This window comes from Alligator sinensis, unplaced genomic scaffold (assembly GCF_000455745.1).
Source record: "Alligator sinensis unplaced genomic scaffold, ASM45574v1 scaffold8_1, whole genome shotgun sequence".
NCBI lineage: Eukaryota > Metazoa > Chordata > Crocodylia > Alligatoridae > Alligator > Alligator sinensis.
The window spans coordinates 594,115-616,476 of NW_005842568.1; the positions used below are offsets into that span (position 1 = coordinate 594,115).

General features: G+C 44.6%; 1 protein-coding gene across 14 annotated transcripts in view; it reads left to right on the top strand.

Moving 5' to 3' along the window:
• DTNB (dystrobrevin beta) overlaps nt 1–22,362 on the top strand; it is a 299,067-nt gene that overhangs the window by 66,828 nt on the left and 209,877 nt on the right. For all 14 annotated transcript variants that reach the window (XR_003096007.1, XR_003096008.1, XR_003096009.1 and 11 more), the window contains 2 exons: nt 789–943; nt 4,520–4,625. Coding sequence is in view for 11 of the 14 variants with exons in the window: in XM_025214126.1 (XP_025069911.1) it covers nt 789–943; nt 4,520–4,625 (261 nt within the window). In the remaining 3 variants the exon portion in view is untranslated. The remainder of the gene's footprint in view (nt 1–788; nt 944–4,519; nt 4,626–22,362) is intronic.

The following is a 22,362-nucleotide window of genomic DNA, read 5'->3' on the forward strand; positions in this document are numbered from 1 at the left end:
GATTGTGAGATTTCCCTGATTTAATTCAGGGATGAAATCTACCATTGGTGGGTCAGGACGTCTAGGGGCCATCAGGTGTTTCTAACTTTTCCTAAGTTGCACTGCTTGACTTTCCATCACCTTACAGAGCTTGATTGTGGTTCTCATTTCATTATGGAACAAAGGGTGTGTTATTAAGTGTCATGAGTGTACCCGAGGTAAAAGCCTAGTTAAGACAAAGCACTTTGTATCTTGCACGTGAGTTACGAACTGAGGGAGCCTAGAGTTTACCTGAACCTCTTTCTTCCTACTGAAGATGCACCTTGTATGGCTAAGAAGTTCCTTTGCATTTCTTTGTCTTTCCCACTGGCCCTCAAATAAAGGGCTTCTTAACCCACCTTCCTAGCCGTGAGGGTGTGTACTTCAGCCTCAAGCAATTCCAGTCGTCCCAAAGTCGTTTTCAAGTGTTATTTTCAAAATATTTTGAATAGTTTACCTTTTGAGGAAGCAAATGTTGAAGTGGAGTTATTTTTACTTAACTCTTTTTATAATACCTTCTGGCTTCTGCCTTTTTGCAGTTGGCATGTTAAGTTTTGAAGGTTTTCAGTACACTGGAAACATCTTTTGTATAAGAACAATATACAAAGTCCAGAAATTGTCACTGTATATTTTATCTTGCAAACAAATAGAAGAAATGTATGTCCATTGTAGAAAGACAGTGGAACTAAAAATTGTGTTGAAAAAATGATGTTTTTCAGTAAGCTTGTATGTACTCTAAAGGTTTTACTTTTCTTTTGTTCCTCTTGTAGATGTTTTCTCCCAAATATCTGATTCCAATGGACTGATGATATTTACAAAGTTTGATCAGTTTTTGCGAGAAGTGTTAAAGCTCCCTACAGCAGTATTTGAAGGGCCTTCTTTTGGATACACGGAGCATTCTGTGCGGACGTGTTTCCCACAACAAGTAAGATGACAAAATGGCATTTTTATATTGCATGTTGAACTACAGGAAATCAGTGGATTTCAGAAAGAGGTGCTATTATAGCCTGCATGCGTGTTCTTTTTAGGGTGGTATACTGTGTGTACTAAAAAAGTTTTAAGTGGACCCGAGTAGTTAAAAGGAAGGGCCAACCCTTTAGACAAGACAAGGAATTGGCACAACTTTAGTGCATGATTTAAATTCGCTACTTGCAAAGGAAATTACTTTTTGTGTACTTTGATCAGAGACTTTTTAGGGGGGAAAAAAGGGAGAGGGAAACCAACTGTTATTTTAAAGCAACAATGTTCAAACATTTGGCCCCATGGGCTGGATGAGTGGCATGGGGCTGAACTGCAGACTGGAGTCCCATGTACCAGGATTGGGCCCTGGCAGCACCACCTCCCACCCTTACTCACCAGGATCGGGCCCTGGGAGCCTGGCACTGCCCCCCTCATCCCCGCACACTGGGATTGTGCCCTGGGGCCCGGTGCTACTGCTGCCCATCGCTGCACGCTGGACTCGGCACCCAGTCTAGCACGCCGGGCCTGAGGCTCCCTTCGGGTCTGGAAGTTTGGTAGCATGGGAGTAGTGCCACTGCTCCCCTGCCGTCAAATTTCTGGGCTCATGGGAAGCCCTGCGGGTGAGATGATACAGCTCCGCGGAGCGTGTCTGGCTCATGGGCTGCAGGTTGAGCACCTCTGCTTTAAAACATAAAGGAAGGATATTTTACTTCTCTCTTCAGAATTAACTGATGTGCATTAACTTCAGTGAACTGATTGTCAGTTAACTGAGTTAAGGTCTGGACTTGAGGTTTTTATACCACTTTAATTAGTTTGCTTAAAATGTTATTAAAAAAAAAATCAAAATAATTAAATTGATATAACTAAAGGTGTGCCCACCTTGGTATTTAGGGTTGACTGAAGGTCACTATCGGTTAGCCCAAGCTTGCCTTCCGCATATTTTCATGTCACTTGTACCAGTCTTTAACAACACAGAATATTAAAACAGCAGGCAAACGGCTACTGAATTATTTTTATGGATATGCTGTGCTTCGTCTCAAAATCCCAAACTGCTTTCCCTGTACCAGTGCAGATGGTTACTGTCCCAGCACAGAAGGAAAGGTTTTAATTTCAGTTACTACCTGACCTCTGTAAAGAAAGATGGACGCAGGCTGCTTTCGATGTCAGACAGCTCACTTCCTTCTTTCACCATTTCTTGTTCAGAATAGTTGTTGTGTCTTCAGCTCCTTTGCTAGGCAAAGAAAATTGGATTGCAGCTGTTGGCTTGAAAAACGGGTATTTGCCCAGACATACAGGGAACACAAGATTTCTGAGATTTGCTATCATCTGGAACAGTTATCAGTGTAGAGTGCTACTCTTCAGCCTCTAGACAACAAGATTATTTGTTAAAGTCTTATTGGTGCTTGCTGAATAATTTCCTATATCTAAAGGACTGGATAACCAAGGTGAGGGCTTATCAATGATAAATTTAAGAACAGAAAAGCACACACCATCTTTTCCACACGCTGGCGCTGCAAGGACTCTGAGGCTAGGGTTCACACCTCTGGTAAGTCCTCAGCGTGAACCTTCGGCCTCCTCTCATTTGTCCACATTTCTGTGAAGGATTCCTTCTCTGCCGCCAGTCGCATCAGCTGTGAGGGTGGGAGAACTGGGAGCCCCCCAAAAGACCCTTTGTGTACAGCGTTCTTTCGCGATACATTTTTGCTTAGATTGTACCCCGGACTTGTACCTTAGGTAGTTTCAGGGCTCCATGTAAAACAACCTTTTCCAAATCACAAGCTGTTTTTAGAGATTCAGTTAATATACCAGGTAGCAGGAAGGGCTTTGCCTTTTATTTGAAAAGGGAAAAGCCCTTGAGACAATCTCTTAAACTGTTTCATTTGTTGAGACAATAAGAGAATATGAGACTAAGAATGAGAGCGAAGGGTGGTGCGGTTCCTAAGGATATTCTAAGTAGATTTCTATTTGTGTTGTACTTTGCCATCATTTATCTAAGACACAAATATCTGGCAGTATTTATGGCTCTTTTAACCCAGGCCTGTTCACATACCGTGCGTTGTGTTAAAAATGTTCCTATCATTGATATCCAGGGCAGTAACGTGGAGTTCCTTTCACAACTTTACAAAGCCGTAGGCATTGATGGGGACATCTGCTTCCCTTCCCTCTTAAGGAAGGGCAGTCCTTTGCTCTGCATTAGGATTGGGGTTTCCCAGCGAGTTCCACTTGGACAAGCGCTTGAAGGACCTTTGGTGTTCGCTGTCAGCTACCTGACATTATTTGTGAAGTCTGAAGTAAATGACATTAAATACCTCAGAACTCATGGTAGAGGTGAATACTTTATTAAATACTTCAGCCTTCTTCATCAGCTAGTGTTAGATTGCCATCTGCATTCAGTAAGGGATCTGTACTTCTCTTGGTTTTCCTTTACTTCTCGAGTCGCCTGTCTGAGAGCAGGGAATTTGGCTTTCACTGAAAAACGAGGGAGTGGCTGGGCAGGAGCAGCTTCTTCCCTTTCCCATGTTTTTAAGGCAATCCCTGTTTTGGGCTGTTTTGTTTGTTTGCTCTGCCCCAACCCCCACTTCCCCCACTCGGGAAGCCCAAAGTACTTTTTCCTGTTATACAGTTTTCTTAGCCCTTCTTCCAGCCTGTTGTCTCCATTAGAACGTGTTTTCATTGTTTCTCTTTCATTCTTTCTCCTTTCCTAGCTTGTTTCAGTTCAAGACTATCTACAAAACAGCAGGGCCTCGGACAGATTGTTTTCTCATGAAATGCCACGTTATTTACCTCTCCCCAAATCTTCAGCGTTGTTCTCCACTTCCTGAGATCTTAGCACAATTCTGCCCTGCCCCATTTTCTCTTAACTTTGTCTTCTGTCTCTGGCTTGAAGAGTTCTTTCGATTATCCCTCTGCTTGTCCTCTCTTCTGGTGCTGCTGGACTGTGTTTGGATTACCTCTCTTTAGTTCTAAACAACCATCTTTCTTTGGACTCAAATACCCCCTTAAAACACGCTCTTTACCAAGACTTCCTGCTGTAACTCGCAGGGTGCATCCGGACGAGCGCGCCCATGCAGTATGCGACATTGCAGACCCGTCTGTGGCGCCACAGACAACACGTGCCATGCATGCAGGTGTTTACCACACTTCTGATTTGCAGCGTTCAGGCTTTTGACACTGGGAGATCCTGGTGTTAAAAAAATCCCATGCCTGAAAAAAGTGGGGTGGCACATGTGGCAGCAGCGTGCACCACCTGAAACTGGAGCCTGGCTGGCCAGAGCCATGCTCCAGCTGCCAGCCAGGCTCCACGCGCCAGATTGCCACCACTGCAGCCCCAGGAGGTGAGGTCCTCATCTTGTTTGTGATGTGCTGTCTATTTTAGACTGAAAATCCATTGGGCAAGGCATGTGGTTGTTTGTTCTCTACAATAGTGAACATATACTAATGGTACTCACTAAAAAAATACTGAATGACTCTTCTTTAAAAAAAAAAAAAAAAAAAATTGTTCTCTATCAGCAATAGAGTCATGCTTTTGTCTCTCTTACAGAAAAAGATAATGCTAAACATGTTTTTAGACACATTGATGGCCGATCCACCTCCTCAGTGCCTTGTATGGCTACCTCTCATGCACAGACTTGCTCATGTTGAAAATGGTAAGTTAAATTTTCATTATGTTCAGACTTGTTATTTAGAAAAGATTATATATTTCATAGATTTCATAGATTTCATAGACATTAGGGCTGGAAGGGACCTCGGAAGATCATCGAGTCCAGCCCCCTGCCCAAAGGGCAGGAAGTCAGCTGGGGTCATAGGATCCCAGCAAGATAACCATCCAGTTTCATCTTGAAGGTGTTCAATGAAGGCGCTTGAACCACCTCCGGTGGCAGGCTGTTCCAGACCTTGGGGGCTCGGACAGTAAAGAAGTTCTTCCTTATGTCCAGCCTGAAATGATCTTGAAGTAGTTTGTGACCATTCGACCTCGTCATCCCTTGGGGCGCTCTGGTGAACAAACGTTCCCCCAGATACTGGTGGTCACCCCTGATAAACTTGTAGGTGGCCACCAGATCACCCCTGGGCCTGCGCTTTTCCAGGCTAAAGAGCCCCATGGCTCTCAGCCTGTCATCGTAGGGTCTGCTTCCCTGACCTCTGATCATGCGCGTGGCTCTTCTCTGCACTCTCTCAAGCTTCTCCACATCCTTTTTGAATTGTGGAGCCCAAAACTGGACGCAGTACTCCAGCTGCGGACCGGGACCCAGTACTCCAGCCGCGGCCTCACTAAGGCCGAGTACAAGGGGAGAATGACGTCCCGGGATTTGCTTGAGAAGCATCTATGGATGCAAGCCAGCGTTTTGGTCACTTTACTAGCCGCAGCATCGCACTGCAGGCTCATGTTCATCTTGTGGTCAAGGATGCCCCCCAAGTCTCTTTCTTCCATAGTGCTAGCCAACATAGCCCTGCCGAGCCTATAAGGATGCTGCGGGTTTTTTTTCCCAAGGTGGAGAACCTTGCATTTATCGGCGTTGAACACCATCAGATTCTCGTCCGCCCACTTGCTGAGCCTGTCCAGGTCAGCCTGGATAACCTGCCTGTCTTCTGGTGTGGATGCTTTGCCCCAAAGTTTGGTGTCATCGGCGAACTTGGCCAGTCCGCTTCTGACTCCAGTGTCCACATCATTAATGAAGATGTTGAACAGTATGGGTCCAAGGACAGAGCCTTGGGGGACCCCACTGGTCACAGGACACCACGATGAGTGACTTCCATCGAGTACTACCCTCTGGGTCCGACCCCGGAGCCAATTTCCCAGCCAGTGGATCGTGGAGGACCCAAGGCGACAATTGGCCAGTTTCTCCAAGAGGCGATCATGGGACACCAGATCAAAGGCTTTTTTGAAGTCAAGATATATGACATCAATCTCTTCTCCCTTGTCCAGGTGATAGGTCACCTGGTCGTAGAAGGAAATGAGATTGGTCAAGCAAGACCTACCCGCAACAAACCCGTGCTGGCTATCCCTTAAGATGTTGGCGTCGGCCAGTCCATTAAGGATGGCCTCTTTAATAAACTTTTCTAAGATCTTCCCCGGGATAGAAGTCAGGCTGATGGGCCTATAGTTAGCCGGATCCACTTTCCTCCCTTTCTTGAAGATAGGCACCACATTGGCCTTCTTCCAGTCTTCAGGCACTACACCAGAGCACCAAGAGTTTTCAAAGATCCGTGCTAGAGGCTGGGCTATGATGCTCGCCAGCTCCTTGAGTACCCTGGGGTGAAGATTGTCAGGGCCAGCTGACTTGAAGGTATCCAGCTTCTCAAGATGTTCCTTCAGAAAGTCAGCATTAATGGAGGGCAGGGGATCACCCTCACCCGGACTTCCCGGCCCTGTAGCGGGCATGGGCGTCCCATGGGACTGATGAAAGACTGACGCAAAGTACCTATTTAATAGGTTAAAAGTATCCTCCTATTTTCTACTCTTCAGAAGAATAATAGTCCAAACCATCTCAAACCTCAAAGAAAAAATTGTGGTTGGTTTCAGTGTTGCTGGGAATCTGAGCATGTTCTGCCATGAATCTACTACTGATAGTTACAGCAGTGCTGGTATCCACTCAGAAAATGGTTTCTTTTCCCCCTCCAAACTGTGCAAGCATTTCTGGAAAACTAAAGTGATGCCATCAAATGCATGCACTGAAGTCAATTAAGAGATGTCAGAAAACTTGAAATTAGACTCAGGAGATAAAATGTTGGGCTGCCTCAGCCTCAGGTTTGCTGGTCATTACATTTTCCTCAGCATATTTGCCAAAACTCAGACTTTCCCAGAACTAAGTACAGATTTGGCCAAGGTTGGTTCTCCACCTCTTTATCATTACCTGAAAGAGAAAAAAGCCAAATACACAGAACTATGGGTTTGGTTTTGGAGTAGTGCAAAAAGTGCTTTTATAATTAAACGTTAGTGCATGAAGGTCTTTTTCATTTCTGACCGCAAATCTAAGTTTGAACAAGACCAGCCATGATGCTGTCACAATTTCATCAACCATAATGAGGAGGTATGTTTCCAGGAGATAAACAAGAGTGAAATTACTTTCCTCAAAATTAAATTAGGGTTGCTCTAGTTTATTCATAGAAGAAGGCAGTTATTGGACCACTTCACTAATGGGAAACAATCACGTGCTGCTAGGAGTACGTGTTCGAGAAGGAGAGCATTGCATCGGATACCTTCTGGGAAGTGAGACTAAATCATGCCAGAAGTTTCCTGAATTAAAAAAAAAATGCAAAATTATTATTCATTTAATTTTCTTTAAGGCAACTACCTCTACCTAGAGCTAGCCTTAGCACAGATTTACCAAACAATCTTCTATGTCCAAACTATGGAGTCTGTCCTGCAGAATTAAACCCCTATAAAGAGGATGGTTCTTAGGGTAAACAAGTTTAACTTGTTTTGAAAGTTGGCATTCACCCCAAATTTAACTGACTCATGTTCTATATGGACATTTGTGCCAGAGTAGCGTTCAATAACTTAATCTGAAGGAAATAGTTAATAGGTGTTATAATGGGTCATGTTAGCCACACAGGCACATTTCTATTTCAGAGCAGCATAGGTTTTCTAATAGTATGTTCCATACTCAATGCACTGTACAAGCAGTAACTAATTATTTCTAGATCTCCATGAGGTAGTTAAATATTATTAATAAAAAATGAATGTTTTTTTCTTTTGCCAAGAATTTCAATGAAGACAAGGGGAAAATGTATAAAATTTTGAAAAACCAAAGACTGTAAAATTCAGTTCAAAAGATTTTGATCTTCAGTTTTTTGACCAAAAAAAATCAAGTTGTCAAGGAAAGTAGTCATTTCAAATGTATATTTTGGTTTGTTCTACATCAGACTATTTGAAGGACCATCATAATATAAACAGAAACACAGCATACAGCAACGCTTTTAGAAGAAGCTGTTACTCTCAGTAAAGTACTTGAGCATTTAAGTACAGCTATATGCATTAAATCTACTCATGCATTATAAGCAATAAAATATTGAAAGAATAAACCCACTTGTTAGAATTTTACAGTATGGATTTTTGTTTGTAGGCATTTAATAGGAAACTAACTCCTGTAAAACATGCCAGCTGAAAGGGTTGTTGCTATTTTTCATAAAAGGATTTTTAAAGATCCTCCAAGCAATAACATCATTACATTTAATTCTGCAGTCAGTTGCTCAAATTCTCTAATGCTTTGACTACAAATGGTTGTCTGTTGTAACTACAGTAGGCTTATTTCATCTTACTGCGCTCTCTATTCAATAGAGCCCTGATCTGTACTATTAAGGACAGTGGGAACTTTAGCACTGACTTCAGTGGTTTTTATTTCAGGTCCTGGCTAGCTTCATAGACGTGAGAATGGTTTGAAGGGGATTAATCTCCTTGCTCTATACCAGCAATGCTCAGCCCTAGCCTATCAGCCAAATCTGGCCTGCAGAGCCCATGGGGCTGGATTCAGGCCATTGCTGCACAGCCAGATTGGTGCCAGGCCATTGCCACATGGCACGTAGTATTAGGTCCACCAGCTGGATCTGGCCCGCAGGTGGACCTGGCATCACCTATCTAGACCATGGGGTGAAAAGTTTGGGCACCACTGCTCTATATAATGACTGGATTAACATAGCCACTTCTTTGCAGTGCACTGGCATCACTAAATACAAGGAAATGGCAGGAATGTTTAGCGGGGGTGCAGCGAGCTTTCACCCGCGCGTCTCTCGCCGCTTCCGAGCCTAACTGGGCTTTTTCCCGGTCGGCGGGCCCTTTTAAACTGTGCGCATGCGCAGTGTCCTTTTCCATGGATCTCAGCATTTGTCTTCCTTAGTACCTAGATTGAGACCATTTACAATGAAAACAGTCCCAACAGATTGTTTGGACCTACATTTCAGAGGTGCTTATCACACACAGATCCCAGTGATTTTAGTGAGAGTTGTGGGTATTCATCACTTCTGCAAATCAGAACACATAGCTAGACAGAAAATATAGTGGTACGCTACATCAATACTAGGTAATATTGTTTTCAACTTTAATTTACAGTGCAACTTTAAAAATACATGCATATCTTCTCAAAATGAGCAAGCTCAGTCTCCATCTTTTGAAGGATTTACACTTGCATCATACTTTGCACAAGTACTATCAAGTTATGATATTGGAGGATTTCTGGATGATAATCCAGGCTGTCCTTGCTGAGTGTCTCCTAAATGATCCAGTTATTTTCTGCTTCCCACAGTGACCTGTACGAATGTTGAGCTCCTTCATGTCCATACAAGTTTCTTACCTAGAAATACCAAATTGTGCCTATATAAGGAGGTATTCCTCTGAAAATTTAAAAAGGCCTTATGAACTGAGGAGAGCTTAAAGGATAGTAAGCATGTTTCTTGTAACAGGTCTTTTGATGATGTGCTTTGAATGTCAATCCTCGTGATGTTCTGTGAGGCATGGAACTAGCCCTGCCTTTTTAGCAGTCAACTTTCTTTGGAGGCAGTCATCTTCTACAGGCCAAAGCGGACCCCACGAGAAATCAAAGCTCAGAGTACTTCCTAATGATGATACTATTCTGCTTTTCATCCAGATGTTCAGTTTTCAGATAAATGTTATGATTTGTAGAGGACAGATGAGTGGTCCTGTTGCTGTTTTAACTTGTTGTGCATTTATGTATGGTAGGTATGCATGGATGATAGCTTTTTGTCCAGATTTAAACCCTGCCCTTTCTTCATCCATAATCCATAATTTCCAGCTCTTTGTCATCAGAATGAGCATCTTCCTGTCCTCTAAAAAATAAAATTAATAAAAATCCTACCCCATTCCCTATTCATCCTTTCCAACTCTCCACTCCTTGAGCTACCTACAAGTGCTGTAGTAACTTCTTCTCTCTTTGTTCCATACTCATAACCTTTGACATTTTTGCCAGAGATACCACTGAACACTTCCTTGGGTTTAACATCCTTCCCTCCTTGGCTTTTGTTTCACTTTTCTCTTGCTTCTCTTCCTAAATTTATCTGGACTTGTCTTGTAATCTGTATTTGGACAGCACAGTATGAGGGAGCCCCAAACTCGATGAGTCACTTCAGGAATTACTGTGATAGAAATCATTTATGGTGAATTCTCCTACTGTTGCTCCAGTTACTCCTCTACTTACTTCCTCTGTCTTGTTGAAGTCTTAGATGATTATTTGGCTGACTCTTTTTCCTAGGTTACTTCTTGGACTTGCAGAAATTTAGCCATCGATTCTATGGTGATGACTTCCAAATGTATTTCTCCACCTTGTACGCATCTCCTTGCTTTCACTCTCCTACATATGATATTTCATTTTGAAGCTTTGCTCTTCAATAAAGAAGACATGGGGACTACTATTTCTTCATAAAATTTTGGCCATCCATTTCCTGTAACCTGAACTCCTTATTGCCCACTGTCTCGGGTTAATTCATTTTCTGTTTTGGTTTTTTTTAATCCAAGTAATGATCAACTCTGGAGACTTCTACCTCAATAACATGTTAAAAATCTTTCTATTTTTCTGATCTTAGCAGATAAACTGCTTCTCCCTGCCCTAAAGATCTGTTGCCTTCATTACTGCACTCCCTTCCTTTTCACTCCCTCTGATACCTGCAGCTAGCCCTCTTTACTCGCTCTGTCCATATTTCTGTGGCAAAATTTTATCTTCCTTGTCTGTCAGAAGGACTGCAGTATCCCTTTTGTGAATCCTTCCATGGATTATACCTTGAAAGCTATAGCTAAAGTCAAGCTTTTTAGTTTGACATTCAAAGTCCTGAAGACTCTACCCCCATTTATCTCATCCTTTCTCCATTGCCTATCACTTCACCCACATTGGTTCCTTAGTAGTGCCAACCTCAGTACCCTTTCCCCTCTTCCAGCTTTGTATGTTCTGCCATCACTAAACTGTTGACATCTATAGTGTGCGTACATAATGCACACATTCTTGCTGCAGTATAGAAGCTGTGCCCATGCCAAGTTAAACTGCCGTGAGAGTCTCATCCAAACTCATAGTGAAATCTCTTTCAGGATTGACCATCTGATATCTTTATGACATACTTGATATATGTTTGGTGTTGCAAAAAAAAAACCCAAACCAAGAAAAAACACAAACTACCGTATCCCAAGGGACTTGCAGCATACATTGGATTTAATATGGAATGACAGGGTGAAGAAGGAGATGATAGTTTTGTGATTAAAGATTCATCTAAAACTGGCCTAAGAGTATGGATCTGGGTTTAATTCTTAGCTGAGACGGATCTATTCAGGGATTCAGATTACATGGCATTATATGTTGCTTTGTAATCTGAATCCTTGTCTCTGCTGAGTAAAAATGGATCATATGAGGAAGAACTACTTGAAGTGCTCAGATACAACTAATCATCAGAATTCTTGGGGAAAGTCTGGAGAGGTGAGGTAGATGAGTTTCTTAAAAAGATCAAAAATAAGATACCAGTGAAAGCTATAATACAGGGGTTCCCAACGTTTATGTGCCCAAGGGCACATTTGAATTTAAAAGAAAAAGCAGCGGACACCAATATGAGTATTAAAGTTTAGAATTGAGAATCCTGGATATGCGCATGGGCATGGTGTCATTTGGGGAGGGAGTGAGTAGTAAGCACCACTCCGACACTGTGTCAGTCAGACTGACTCAGTCTCATTTTGCTGGCTGTTGCGTACAGCCTGTGAAATTTTTTTTTTAAGTGTTGCTGTTCTGAGTTCAGTTGGCAATGACAGCATTTTTTGGTGGAATAATGATTTTTACTGATCGTGAAAATGTGTGTGAGCACCTGAATAAACCTTGGGGGCGCCATGGCACCCATGGGCACCATGTTTCACGTAATCTGGGCGAATTCCCCAGGTGTTTTCTCCTGGTAGAGAAACATACCCAGAGTTGTGTGTATGGACATTTGAATGCGAAAACCCTGAATTTTGGAAAGCTTGCAGCTGAGGGGGGGTGGCTTATGCATATATCTGTTTTAGCTCTGCAGGCTCCCTCCCTCAGTCTGCTTGGCAACAGATGGCAGCAGTGCATAGACAGCCCTGATTGGCTGACTCAGGCTGCCCACAGTCCGTCTGTGGTTCCCTGTAGCACAATGTGGAGATTGTGAAGGGAACATGTTCTGTTCCCTGCTGGAGTCCAGGAAGCAACACACTGTCTTCAGGTGGGGGTGGGGGTGGGGTGGGAAGGGATGCTAGGGGGACTGCATTTTCTTCTGAGAGAAGCCACAACATGTAGGCATCCAGTCTCCCAGGAGAAATTCTCCTGGGAGTGACTTAACCTTGATTGTTCCCAGGTTAGTTTTCTCCAGAGTGGCTCTTTTTACTCTAGGAGAAAAAGGCTGAATATCTGTATGCTTGTGATTTCTCCTGGGAGTGCAGTGACTTTCCCAGGAGAAACTGAATGCCTGCATGAGGCCTGGGTTGACTGATTACTTGTGTTGTATTAGCACATAGTAGGCCCATTTGTGCTAATGAAAATATAGAAAGCAAAAGACTGTCTGTGCCTAAAAGGTTAATCTAAGACAAGCTTCAAGAGAAAAGAATAGAGGCGGCGGCAGTGATGGCAGGGTAACAGTATTACAAGCCCCTTTTCTCATAGACTGTCGGTATGTTGTGCACTCTTGGGTGATTTGTTAAAGAGTAATCATAGCCATAGTCTCGGCTCATGACATGCTGGTTGGCTTTGTTCACCAAGCATTGGGGTATCAATGAATCCTCGAGTGTTTAATTTTCCAGGGCTTTTTAGATGTGGTTGGGGCAAAAGGAGGAACCGGGATTATTTCCTATGACAAGAGAGCTAGGCAAGGGTCTCGTGGGAGGATGGCATTGCTGTGGGGTGGAGTTATGGTTCTGGGGGTGGTTAGGTTTGTTGCGGTAAAATGTGCGGCTCTGAGTGAAGTGGGAGGTATATGCCTTGACTTTTCAATTACTGGCTTTTGCGGTCGTTGTATGTGTTGCGTTGGGAGATGTAACCGAGATGCAGCATAGGGTTTTTTTCTTGCATTACTATTTATAGAATTGTATTTTTGTCTTTTTTAAGCATCATAGGCTCTGGCTGGCAATGTGTATCAGCGTAGTGCGTGTTTGGGGAGTGCACCGTGCAGGAGACAGGCAGCTGACTCGATTCCAAGACAACTCCTAACCAGCTCCTGGTAAGCGCAGCCTCTTTGCCAGGGGTGCGCTCAGCCCTCAGCATGGCAGTTAGAGGTGCCGCTACCAGTAGGGTTGGGAAATATTTCTTGAGGCTAGTTTTGCAAACGTGACATTTATAAACGTGGCTCCCTGAAACACAGTCTTCGTTGGCATGCTTCTTTCTTCAGTGCTTGAAGAATGATTCTACGTCTTTCCGTTTTTATTATGGATAGAGGCATTTTGTATAGCGCTTATTCACTGTGGACTTGAATTCTTCATTCGGCGCATAGATAATGTTTCTCTGATAAAACAAGTCCAGTGCACAATGACCCAGCCTTCAGTTCTCTGTCTTGCTTTATTGATTCTTTTTCTCTACTGTTAACTCTTAATTTTTCATTCTTGGACAATGTGACTCTGCAACCAGCTTTTCATGATCCCTTGTTGGTTGGCAGTATGATGCAAACTCTCTTCTTGATTGCACCTTGTCACAGTAGAGCATTTCTGTTTCCTAACTTTTCCTTCCAACCAGACATTTATCTTCTTCCCTGTTTCTGCCTGTTCCAATTAAAGTCCTGTAGCAGTCCTTGCTAAGGTACTTCAGCGAAGCTTGATGAGACCTGGAATTGTGCAGTTTCTGTGGCCATCTCTGACTGCTCAAGTGTGCTGTAAGCGAAAAAGAAAAAAAAAGTTGTGGACTGAGCTTGTTCCCTTGGAGAAATCCAATTTGAAGGTAGGAAAAATCCTCTTCTCTTAAAAGAGATCACATAAAGCTTACTTATTAAAGAAATGCTATTCTAAAGAAACCCAGAACATTTATTTTGAAAAGGCATACTTCAGTTTTCAGTTTGATGTGCAACTTAAGATGAGTATTTTGCCATAGAGTTGGCCTTTGAATCCATTTTGGTAAAATTCCAGGGAACTAGGGCCTGTGCAAGAAAGTAGAAGATATCATTACTAAAGATAACTCCTGAAGTGGAAAAAAACCTTAATGCTTATATTGTTTCTCCCTCCCTCCTTTTGTCCATGACAAAAGAAGAAATATAAGAAAGTGTACCTAATTGCATTAAAAGAAACGATCTTCCCCTTTCCTTTACTTTCCTGTCATCCTAGCTAGGCATTGTTACCTGAATGACGAGTAAACTTGCAAGTTGGCTACTGATAAAAGAAGCAAGAAACAGGTCTCCAGCCCAGTCTTTTATTGTTTTTGCCCCAAAATACAAAAACAAACAGTTTTCCCAAAGTCTCTCTGGCTTCCTGTGACAGCACAGTATAGGTTCTTACCTACACTGGCTGGGGAGATCGAGGTGGGGAAGGAGAGTGGCATGCAGGTAGGCAGCAGGTCTTCTTGAATTTCGGAGTTCTCCTAATTTCCCTCCAGCCAGTGCCTTATATCTGTAGAACATAAGAATAAGCCATCTAATTTGGTTTTTTTTCAGCTGTCTTTGTTTAATTTGGGAACTGGATTGAACCAGACCTCTTGTGGATTTGGAAGATGTCGCTTACTTGGGATTTATGTTCCCGTGAAGGTTAGACTTCTGAAAGGAAGGATTCCTTATCGCCTTCCTGCAGCATCAGGGAAGACTGCTTGCTGTCAGCCAGTCTTTCTCTTCCCCAAAGTTTATGGTCTTCTGTAAAGAAGGCTATAGTTGTTTTCACAACTGATCTAGAAACTTAGCAAAAAGATGTCTACTATAGCAAGACAACATCAAATACATTTGGTTACACAGATTATTACTATTAACATTTTAAGATAAAGCTACGTTGTGGTAGATCTGTATTATTTAATGTATGATCTTCCCTTATAATGCCTCCTTTCAGGCTTTGTGCTTTAATTGGATGTCGTTACTGGTTTAGCTGGACTTGCTGATTGCTGCTTTTACTTTGCTGACCAAGGTGATGTCACGTCTGCAAAGGCTCATTCTGCAGCCTCTCAGAAGCAGGCTTTGTGGCCGTCTGCTTAGCCACACTTTTGCAGCTTCGCCTGGGCCCTTGAAAATGGCCAGGGCTGGCAACAGGATCAACATGGCTAGAAAAGTTTTCTTTTTCACCTGTGTCTGCACTGTAGGCAAGAAATAGGTTCTCTGTGAACATTAACAGTTTGGGTTGTTAAACTCCAATTTCTTTGGTTTTATCTTTGAAGGATCATAAGAAAGTAGGGCTGGAAGGGATTTCATGAGTTCAGCCTAGTCCAGCCACCTGCTTAAGGCAGGGTCATCCCCGGCTAAGCCTTTCTAGCCAAGTGTCTGTTTGGCCAGCTCATGCCAGTCTCCGGGGATCACAACTCTCTAGGTGGCGTGTCCCAATGCCAGACCACCCTCGTACTCGCAAAGTTCTTCCTACCTCCAACTGAAATTTCCTCTGCTACAGTTTGAGGCCATTGAATCTAGTCCCATCTCCTACCCTAAATCATCCTTATGATCGCCCTTCAGGTATCTGATAAGTCTTCAAATACTTGAAGGGCAATTATAAAGAGGATAGATGTTGGGCATATTTTATCATCCTGTTCCTTTGCAAAGAAGCTTTATCTGGTATTGGGACTTATTCCAACCACCCCCACCGCCCCCAAGTGAGGAAAATGTATTTTCTGTCCAGGGCTCTGAAGAAGCAGTTGGATTTTCAGCTTCTCTTAGGAAGAATGATATGATTTGTGAAGCATGCTTAATCTCCTGCTTAAGCATTTCTGACTAGTTTGAGTTGTCCTAGTCAGGAGCTATCAGTTGCTCCTATTCTTCACGTCGGATGACCTTTCATTGGAATGAATTTTGGTGCCTTTTTGGGGAGAAATGCCAGTGAGTTTCATTCTTCCTTCTGCCTTACAGAAGGATTGTCCCTCTTTTAAAAAGTGAGAGAGGTAATTTTGTCTTCCTGGGGTAAAAGATCAGAAAATGCTCTGATTGCACCCCTGAAACTTATAAAATGTATTGATGTTTCTGCTATCCAAACTGTCAACATGCTTCCCATTATCAGGGCACATTCAGAGCTGACCAAGATCCTGCGCTCCAGGAGCACAACTGGATTGCTTACATCTTTGGGAGCACGTCTCTCAGGGGCGGGCACTAATTTCGGGCCGCATTTTGCCAACCCCTGGTGTATGTGGACCAGTGTTAATGGCTTGATGTACAGCCCCTTTTACTCTCCTTCGTCCCCACGTGTGTAAGTTGGTAGCTGAATAATATTTGGGGCATTAGGTTGGATGGCATTCTTCACTTCTTGCCTCTTCAAAGAGTTTGTCAGAAGCAGAACCACTCCATCTACTGCTCTTACTCCTCTTATTTGAGGCCTTTCCTGAATTATGGTTATGGTGATGAGCTTTAACCATTTCCCCCTGAGAAATATGGACATTCAGTTCTCCCACTCCCTTCATAAAGGTCCTAAAATAGGAGTCCAAAGGGCATGAAGACAGAGTGCCTCCTGTCACGTTCTCACTGCCCAGATTTGCTCTCTGCTTTTCTACAGGGCCCCTAACTGTGGGTCTCATATTTTCCCTCCCCACAGCGTGTCACTCATGCAGACATTAAGGTCCTTTGCCCTCCTGCTCTGGCTAAGAGAGTGAGTGTTCACATGAACCTGTGGCCCAAGGGGAGTCTGAAGGTCTCTGGGCCTGTTGGTCTTGCTTCAACCTTCCTTCAGCATTCAAAAACCTACATTCAGGGATACGGTAGTGCTGACAAATGCAGATGATAGAAAAATGTGGAGGTACTTTTCAAAAAGACTGTCCCTAGCAAATACATTTTAGCCAAGTTTGCTTGACACGTTAGGTATCAGAAATCAAGGCATACCTAAAAGCTAGAGCAAGAAAGATGGTGGAGAAAGTTCTTCACTGACTGATTTCTGGCATAACATAGTTCTGGGGTTTGTTACCTCTGTTCCCTGTGCCTTGACCAGGAGGATGATACTACTTAAGACCAGGTAGTGTGAATCAGCAGCCAGAGAGAGCCTGTTTGCTTGCTCTTTAAAGGCCACCATCGGCTTTGAGAAATGGTGTATAAAACTATACAATACGATTGGGCCCGAATGTTTTCATTTTTAGCATTTAGGAAGATTTAGTCACTGTTTCGGTGAAACTGCAGCATCTTTCATGCTTCCTCACTTAGCCCTAAATTCTAGACATTTTTCTCAGCCATAGTTGTTACTAGTAGTTGGTTTTACAAGGATTAAAAACCCAACGATTTAGGGTGTCATTTTTTCCCCTCAGCCTACCAGAGGAGGGTGCATTTGAATGTAGACCAGGTTAATTATTGGGGATTGATGCCTGAGACTGTGTTCTATTCAGTTGCGATGGCAGTGAGGTTTGTGTGAACAATTCGATGTATTCCAGGAGTTCCTCTTTCCAGGGCTACCGTCCAACAAGTCTGTTTTTAATGTACACTAAACCCTTGTGCGTGACGACCCAATTGGAGCAAAGGAATGCAGGAGGGAAGAACGAGGCTGCTTCTCTTGTAGTTTGGGCTGTTTCCATAAAGAAATCTAAGAATTGGAACCAAAGCCTTGAACCTGACTTTGGGTATGAGGGCTGATAGTGTACACTATGAAGCCTTTGGAGTGGTAGGCTCTTGCTTGCACGCGTTGTGAAATAGGCAGCTGCATTTTAAAAGCTTTTTTTAAAGCCAGCAATATCATTCCTAAGTATATTATGTTACACTAATCTAATTTCCAGGTCATGAATGGGTGGATTACTGTGGTCATCTGGGGTTCTTCAGGGTAAAGTGAAGTCTTATAGCTATATACAGCCTGCTTTACAGATTTAACTGTTGGCGTGGTATCTAGGAGGGCAATCTTAGAATAAACACATGAACAGAAATCGGTGGTGGCAAGTACTTCAATATACGTTTCTCCCAACATCACCTCTCTGTTTTCCATAGTTTCAAGCAACTGCTTTTTCTTAGGTGCCAAAACCTTCTTAAGAATGTTTTCGTGCTAAAACCTCGAATAACCTCCTCTGACCTCATTCTCAAGACTTATTCTGTCCTCATCCTGCTTTCTGTTTACATTCTCTCCTTTGACATCTTAGCTGTCTTCTGTCCTTCTGCTTTTTCCGTTCTTTTTTATTACTAGTTGTTCTTAGTGTCATTTGACAGCTCTCTCCTACGCGGTTTCTTAAAGGCTGTGTTTTAAAACTCTGCTCTTCTCTCTCTACATTGTCTGCTTGGTTATCATAGGACTAGAAGGAAATACCACGGACAGTCCAGTCTCCTGCATTTGGAGGGAGTGAATTCAGAGGTGACTAGTAGAATCCTTGGCGTATAGGGTAATGTGTGATATAGGGCTCAGCGAACATAACAAGATACAAATATCCGGGGGGTGTGGATCCAGGAGGGGAGCAGTGGTGTGCACTCACCACCACCTGTCCACCACTCCTGAGTGAGCTGGATGCAGGGGGAGCCCAAGAGCTGCTTCTGCCCCACTCCAGCTGTGGGCTACAGGGAGCAGCTGGGCAGGGTCCTGGGTTCAACTGGGGACAGTGGCAGTGGCACACAGGTTTTTCCTTTCAGTCCCAGTTTCTGGTCATTGGGGGATACCTGGAACCAGGGGGGTGGGTAGGGAGCAGGTGCTGGAAGGAGAAGCCCACCCCCACACTGCTGTCACTGTCCCCAACAGAGTACAGCTCCTTGCACAGTTGCTCTCAGCAGCCCTGGCAGGAGCAGCTCATGTCTGTGCCCGATGGGCAGGGATGGCAGCGGTGGCGCAGGCCCTTCTTTAAGCACCTGATCCCTTCCCAGCTTCCCCATGTCCCTTGCCAGCTTGGGGGCTCCAGGCACCCCTTTCCTTGCCATGACCCCTATAGTCTGAGGGGTGGTGTTCCTCACCTCCTTTAAGAAATTATAGCTTTGTTCATTTCTTCTGCATTTATATAGGCGTGACTGTCATGCCTATGTGGACCCTACTACTTGTCCAATCTGGATTAGTCTGCTGTCGCTTGGTCTTGTACCTCTCATTCTGTCCTAGATATTTGAGCCTGTGGGATTCACCATAATCTGAAACTCAATAAAATGGAGTGATCCCAATATTTTTATTCATAAACACCTTACCACTGTTTTCATTAATGTTATTTGTATTATCACAGTACCTAGGAAGTCCTAGTCATGGACTGGGACCCTATTGTGATAGATGCAATAGAAGTATAGAATGAGAAGAATTGCTTTTTGCCCCAAAGAGCTAATTATTCAAGAATCAGAGTAAAGACGGACACAGATGGCCAAGTGAATTCAAGATGATTTCAAGAAATTTAGCATGCTTAACTTTTTTAGGTGGCTATAGACAAGCCGAGGAGATGAGGACAGTATGTAATGGTTTGAGTTTTGGTTGGGAAGAGGTCATTAAAGCACAGGAGAGTCATAATCTTAAAGTGGAATGCAAAGGGCAGAAACTGGGTGGAGAAGGTTTGGGATTAAACTGGAGTAATTGTAAACAAGTCTATTCAATGAGGTGTTGAGGCTGGAGAGACTCATATGCTCAAGGGTGGCTTTTTCTTAAAACTAAGGAGATTACAGTATACTTGTATACAGGAAAGAGTCAGAGAGGTGTGAGAAAGTTGAGAGGATGAGAGGTAAGGTGAGTGAGAGCGGGCATGAAGTAGATCAGGAAATGAGATGGGACACAGCTCACTGGCAAAAATGTACGGGTTCAGAGAGGGGAGCAGATGAGAAGCTTTTGAATCTCTGATAAGAGAAGAAGAGAATTGTAGGAAAGGACGAGGGAAGGGAACACAGAAAGTCACATCATATTTGCCAGTTTTCCCACGGAAGAAATTGATGAGATTGTGTGCAGAGAAAGAAGTGGCAGGAGGAGGAGAAGCTTGAGAGGTGAGTCAAAATTAGCAAAAACACAGCTGCGCTGGTTCATTTTAAGCTGGAAAAGCAGAATTCAGCTAGATGGATGCCAGAAGTGGAGGAGGAAAGAATAAATTCATGTAGTGGAGCACGTGAGCCTGGTTCCATGACTCTTGCTGGAGATCTTATACAGTATAAGAAGTGGAAGGGAGGGAGGTGGTATTGGGCAAGAACAAGGATAATCACGGGCAGGGATAAGAGGGACAATAGGAAAGAGGGGCCAAAGGGCCAAGAGTGGAGGAGAATAAAGCATGGAGAGCAAATCAACAACCAAATGAGTTGAAGAGAGAGTAGGAAAGGTGTCAACTGAGAGCAGATGAGAAATCATTAATATGGTTGGGCTAGAACATGTGGAATGACTGAGAAAGTGGGTATGAGAAGGAGCCGATGGAGGCAGATTGCAGATAAATTCATATTCAGCTTATGGCCCCCTGTAGCCCACAGGTCCTCTAGTACTGCAGCCAGTCATTCCCCAGTCTGCATGTGTGCATGCATTTATTCAGTCCTAAGTGCAGGACTTCACACTGGTCTTTGTTAAATTTCGTCTGACTGTGGGCTCATTGGAAAGAGCCCAGCAGAGGGCAGCAAAAATGATTCAAGGTAATTTCAGAAATGTTGGCTGTCATCTTTGAGAATTCATGAAGTTTTGTAGTACACACCTTTAAGAGAAGTAAGAAGGATCCAAGGAATTACAGATTTACCTCAATAGCCAGAAACATTATGGAGCAGGTCATCAAGGCATCTATTTTGAAGCATCTGGAGGTGAACGGGATGTTCAGGACCAGCCGGCATGGATTCATCAAAAGCAAATCATGCCTATCTGACCTGACTTCCTTCTATGATAAAGTAACAGGCTCTGTGGAATGGGGGGAGAGCAGTGGATGTGCTATACCTTGACTTCAGCAAGGCTTTTGACACTGTCTCCAATGACATTCTCATTAATAAGCTGAGGAAATTCACACTGGATGAAAGTACTGTGGGGTGGATGCATAATTGGCTGGATCATCACACTCAACGGATAGTCCCAGCGGAGGGCAACAAACATGGTTATGGGGTTGGGGCTCGTGACTTCTGAGGAGAGGCTGAGGGAACTGGGCTGATTGAGTCTGCAGAAGAGAAGACTGAGCGGGGATTTGATAGCAGCCTTCACCTCCCTGCAGGGGGGCTGCAAAGAGGATGGAGCTGGACTCAGTAGTGACAGATGACAGGACAAGGAGCAATGGGCTCAAGTTGCAGTAAGGGAAGCTGAGGTTAGATATTAAGAAGAACTTTCTCATGAGGATGGTGGTGAACCACTGGAACAGGTTACCCTGAAAGGTGGTGGCGTCTCTGTGCTTGGAGGTTTTCAAGACCTGGGTAGACAAAGCCCTGGCTGGGATGATGTAGTTGGGGCTGATCCTGCTTTGAGCAGGGGGTTGGACTAGATGTGACCTCCTGAGCTCCCTTCCAGCCCTCATTTGCTATGATTCCTCAATGGTTCAATGTCTGGTTGGAAAGAGGTATCATGTGGGGCTCCTTAGGGATCTCTCCTGGGTCTGGCATTGTTTAATATCATTACTAAAGATTTAGACCATGGGTGGGCAAAATATGGTCCGCAGGCCGGATCTGGCCCACAAGGCCTTCTGTCCGGCCCATGGGGCCCCCAAAACATTTAGAAAATTAATATTTATCTGCCCTTGGTTCCTGTCAAAAATGACAGGAACCAAGGGCAGTAGGACCCAGGGGAAGCCCAGCGGGCTCCCCCAGCAGTAGGGCCTGCCTGGCCCTACCCTCCCCAGCCAGAAGCCCCAGGCTGAGACCGCCTGGCTGCCCCGCGCCAGCACCGCAGGTAAGGGGAAAGGGGGGCGGAAGGGCAGGGGTGGAGCCCGGGGAAAAGTGGCCCAGGGGAAAGCTGAGCGGGGGGGAGGAAAAGTGGCTCTTCGCCCACCCTGTGCCTGGCGCCACGTGTGCAGCTGCTCACACACAGCCCCCCTGGGGCTGCCTGCACCTGCCCTGCACAGCTGCGCACGGGCTGCGAGCTGCGAACACCTGCACGGGGCGGGGGAGGGGCCGCCCCCTCCCCACGCTCAGCTTTTCCCCAGGCTCCTTCCCGGCACAGAGGAAAGTGGCACAGCCCCTCCCCTGCCCTGAGGCCAGTGCCCGCACTGCAGCCGCTTGCAGCCCACGCGGGGCTGTCCTGAGCAGGCACAGGCAGCCCCACACGGGCTGCGAGTGGCTGCAGTGCAGGGCATGGGGTGGGTGAGGGGCTGCTTTTCCCCTCTCCAATGCTCAGCACCATTTTGTAACCCAGCCCCGCTGCAAGCCTGGGCCCCGCACCAGCTCCAGGCTCGCCCGTCAGGGCTGCATGTGGCGACATCAGCTGCGGCACCCCGCTTGCCGCATCAGGCAGTGTTTGGCACTGCCCCCCCCGCGCCGTTC